Source organism: Cyprinodon variegatus, unplaced genomic scaffold (genome assembly GCF_000732505.1).
Source record: "Cyprinodon variegatus isolate N-32 unplaced genomic scaffold, C_variegatus-1.0 Scaffold190, whole genome shotgun sequence".
NCBI classification, from domain to species: Eukaryota; Metazoa; Chordata; class Actinopteri; order Cyprinodontiformes; family Cyprinodontidae; genus Cyprinodon; species Cyprinodon variegatus.
In genome coordinates this window covers 451,130-455,371 of record NW_015150643.1, presented here as the reverse complement: position 1 = coordinate 455,371, position 4,242 = coordinate 451,130, and the positions used below count along the sequence as shown (strand labels likewise).

The window sequence follows — 4,242 nt, the reverse complement described above, 5'->3', positions numbered from 1 at the left end:
GATCAGAGGAACTGACACTGAGCATTTTGAAATATTAACTTCACTATACAAGTTATACATCTGGGCTGTAGTTATCTGTGTCGCCCATTTCATGTATTTTATCTATGGCTGAAACAATTAATCATATTAACTGATTATTTGAATAATCGTCAACTAATTTAGTAATTGATTAATCATTAACTGGAGTATAGGGCCACTAAAATGTGCCTTTAGCCGACAGAGTGACCCACTTAGAGCAGGAATTATACCAAGATTGTAAAAAAATATGTAAACATTTTGCATTTAAGAGTTTAAAAAAAAAAGTTTTTGTGTGTCAATATTCTTCATTCATCAAGAGGAAACGTTTCTGTTTCACCTGGTTTCATTTTGTAAAATATCTTCTTTAAGGAGCCTTTGGCTATCTGATTAAAAGATAAAATAAAAGAAATCCTAATGTTCTAAATCAAAAAAACTCTTTCCTGCTTCTTTACAGAACTGCAATCAGAAGCTTTCGCCTGTTTTAGCATAGATAATATTTAGTTTTTTAATTTGGACTCATTTCGTAGCCTAATATTAATTTATTTTAGCATCTTTTTTTTTTTTTTCGCGCTCCAAGCACGCTCACACATACAGACTAGAAAACAAGCACTCAGAAAGAGAGAAGGTGGAACTTAAGGCAGAATATTCACAGTTGATGCAAAGGGACAGGAAAGAGCAGGCAGCATGCAGCTTCCAGACAGAGGAGCTGAGAGAGGAAAAGGAGCCACTGCTGCAACAACTACTGCTGTTAGTAAATTATAAACATGTTATTCACATCCAATTATTGGTAGGGACAAATAGGTCTGTCCAAAATTTTAGTAGGGACATGTCCCTATGGTCCCTATGCAAACCTATGATATATACACGTACACATCAATTTCAAACAGATGGTATCGATATCGGCCGATGCTGCACAGCCAGGTATCGGGGCCAAAAAAATGGCATCGGTGCAACACTAACTGAAAACCCTTGCTTAAAATAAAATTATTTTTTATCACTAAATATAAACTAATATATGCATAAATCTAAGATGTAAATAAATATAAATTTCCCTTTAGAATAAACTAAATCTCAAATGACAAAGAGCTGTTATTATGATCCTGATGAGCCACAGCAGCAGAGTCTACATGGCGCAGATCTATGCTTCATCAATCTGTGTCACTCTTCTCTAAATGTTAGATCACTAATGCGTCACAAATATTACCAAAAGCGTTACATTGTTATTATTATTTTAGACTTAATAGGGAGGATTATATTTTGTTGTGATTGTAGATTTAGTGAGAATATTGCAAACAGAGCTGCACTGTTCTCTATCAGTCCAGCTGAAACACAAAGGAAGCCTAACAATGGTGGGATAATGAGTTTAAATAAAGGCAAACATCAGACATTAAAGAAAAGAACCATAGATAAAGGCTGAGAGGAAGCGGGGCGGACCTGTGGCGCTGTCCGGGATGCAGGTGGACGCCATGGCGGTGACCGAGGTGGCTGATGGGTCATCACCCGCGGAGGGAAGGCGAACAGCAGCCGGCTACGACCTCAGATCTCCTCTGCTGATAACGGCTCTGATGGAGGATGCTCGGCGGAGGCGCACCAAGGTAAACACACCGCAGCTTCCTGGTAGTCACGTGACCGCGGCTACGTCACTAACCTGCCACGGAAATGAGCGCTGCCTTCAAACAGAGGCGGAGCCAGAATATTTCTATAAGGGGGGCCAGGCAATAACTAATGTATGTTTACACCTAAACAGTGGTGTTAAAAGTACAGACATGTGTTACTTAAGTAAAAGCATAGATACTGCAGTTTAAAAACACTCTGGGACAAGGTCAGTCAAAAGATTCAGTCAAGATGTGAGAGTTTGTAGGAGAGAAGCTAGAAAAAAGTAGTTTATTCAAGTATACTAAAAGTGCACTAATTTCATACTTAAAATCAGGCAGTGCACTTAGAGTTTACTTATTCTAAACTATATTTTTTATATACTTAACAATAGTATAGTCAAGTTTACTTGACTATACTATTGTTTACTAAAGTATACTTTAAGTATACTTTGGTAAACTTAAAAATGTCCCAATTTAGTTTGAAGAAGTATTACTTTAGTAATACTTAAAGTACACCAAAAGTACATTGTTTGGTATACTTTCTAAACTTATACTTAAGTATTCTTAATAGAATTTACCTGAAGTATACTACTTTTTGCTAGCTGTCAGCTGGATAGAGTTTGGATAGATTCTAAGGATAGATTGGTTGGAAAAACAACCAATCTAGTTGCTTTAAAATATTTTGGTTAGAATAAACAATGTAATGATCAAAACCTGAGCAAGCCACTGGACACAGTTGTAACACTAGTGTTAAGAAGTATTTTCTCCGTGGAACAACTGACCACACAAGTGGCGTTATCTGTAAGTCACAGACTCCTGAGGTTGATGGTTCAATACCCATCTTTGGCTTTTGAGAGTTGCAATTGTACTAAATTTTTTTTGCTGATGAGACTAATTTGCATTGGTTTGCTCTTGTAAAAATATAGACTGGGTAAAAATGCTGCCAAATTACGTCGGTTAAGCCAAAAGGTTGGTTGAACACAACTTCCAACCCGAGTAAAACCAGAAAATGTGGAAAAAACTATTANTAAAAATGCTGCCAAATTACGTCGGTTAAGCCAAAAGGTTGGTTGAACACAACTTCCAACCCGAGTAAAACCAGAAAATGTGGAAAAAACTATTATGTTTGAATAAAACTGACTGACAACTTTAATTTTGCTCATCATTGCCCAACTTGTACAAACACTTTCACTGTCTGCTTGAGTTGATTTCACTAAAATGGCAGAAAAACAGTGAACCTTAAATGATTGTTCTAAGACATTTGACACTTAAAAACAAAAAAGATTTTCTTATAGGCACCAAACATTAACAATTTAAAAGGAACTTAAAAGGGGAAAGAATAGAAAAACATTTGCAAAAAAAATCACAAATTTTATTACAAACCGTAGTTCTGCACTCCACCAGTAGGTGGTGACATGTTCACATGGAGCTTCATGAACTGTGGGGATCGCTGAAGGAATTTGGCCAAACGGTTCAATGCTTCATGAGGCTTCATCTCACCATCACTACCAAAAATTCTTTGAGATAGGGCCAAGGATGAGGAAGGTCTTGTTGGTCTCCGTCTCCATCTCCCGATACGCTCTCTCCTGTGTCCGGCCTTTCAGACATTTCAACATCTTTTTCTGAATCCGTCATTGTAGCATGGCATAGAAAATTCATGTTTGCAATTGGAAGAACGCCTGCTTCTTTTTCTTCCTCTAGAATTTTTTTTTGGCGGTTGGCAAAAACCTTATGTGAGCATTACCGCCACCAACTGGTAAGGAGGGTGGACCACAGGGCAACCCCCCAAAAAAACACTATATCCTGTTATATAATTTAATCTGTTTTAAAAACTCAAATATAACCTGATATCCTCTGCTTCCAATTTCCTTTTGCATTAAATAAACAATGTAAAGTTTCATTTTCATATTACTGACTTTCCTAATTAACTTACAACTCCTCTGTTTTATCTTCCCCACAGACACATTTCCCTGTTTGATCTTTCCCTATTAAAAATAATGATCTAATCAATCCTATGTGTCCGATTCTAAGTCGTGAAATAATTATCTCTTCTTTTCTGTTTCTTTCTGTTCTTCTCATTTGTCCAATTCTCATTTGGATTTTATAGAACCACCTTCCTTTCTTTTCTTCTTCCCATAACTTTTGCCACCTCTCTTTTGTTAATTATACCCTGTATTTCTGTTAAACTAAAACTAACATTAATATCTATCCTTACCTTATTTGTACTCTCCTTATCCATCCTGTCTGCCATTTCATTTCCCTTAATCTCGTTATGTGCCGAAACCCAAACAAAATTTACTACTAGCTCCTTCATATTTATTCTGTAAAGTGTTTGTAGTATTTCAAGTAATATATCTGGCCTACTGTCTGAATGATTATTTTTCAAACTGACTAATGACAAACTAGAATCTGAACAAATGATAGATTTTAATGGTCTTACCTCTTCCACCCATTGAACTGCTAAAGCAAAGCTAGCATTTCTCCTGTATTCACTGAAACTCCATAAACACCTGCTTGCTTCTAATGATTTCCTTTAGCTAATTAACACAATGACACTAGTTTTCACTAGATGTGGATGGAGCCAATGATCTGCATTGGATGGCGCACATGACATGAAATAATTATTTAT

General features: G+C 36.4%; 1 protein-coding gene across 2 annotated transcripts in view; it reads right to left on the bottom strand.

The window, feature by feature from the left end:
* The window catches only part of mcoln1 (mucolipin 1), a 21,190-nt gene extending 19,548 nt beyond the window's left edge, over window positions 1-1,642 (bottom strand). For both annotated transcript variants that reach the window (XM_015379395.1, XM_015379396.1), the window contains exon 1: window positions 1,453-1,642. In XM_015379395.1, the coding sequence (XP_015234881.1) occupies window positions 1,453-1,486 (34 nt within the window). In that variant the 5' untranslated portion in view covers window positions 1,487-1,642. The remainder of the gene's footprint in view (window positions 1-1,452) is intronic.
* Between the last annotated feature and the right edge of the window lie 2,600 nt (window positions 1,643-4,242).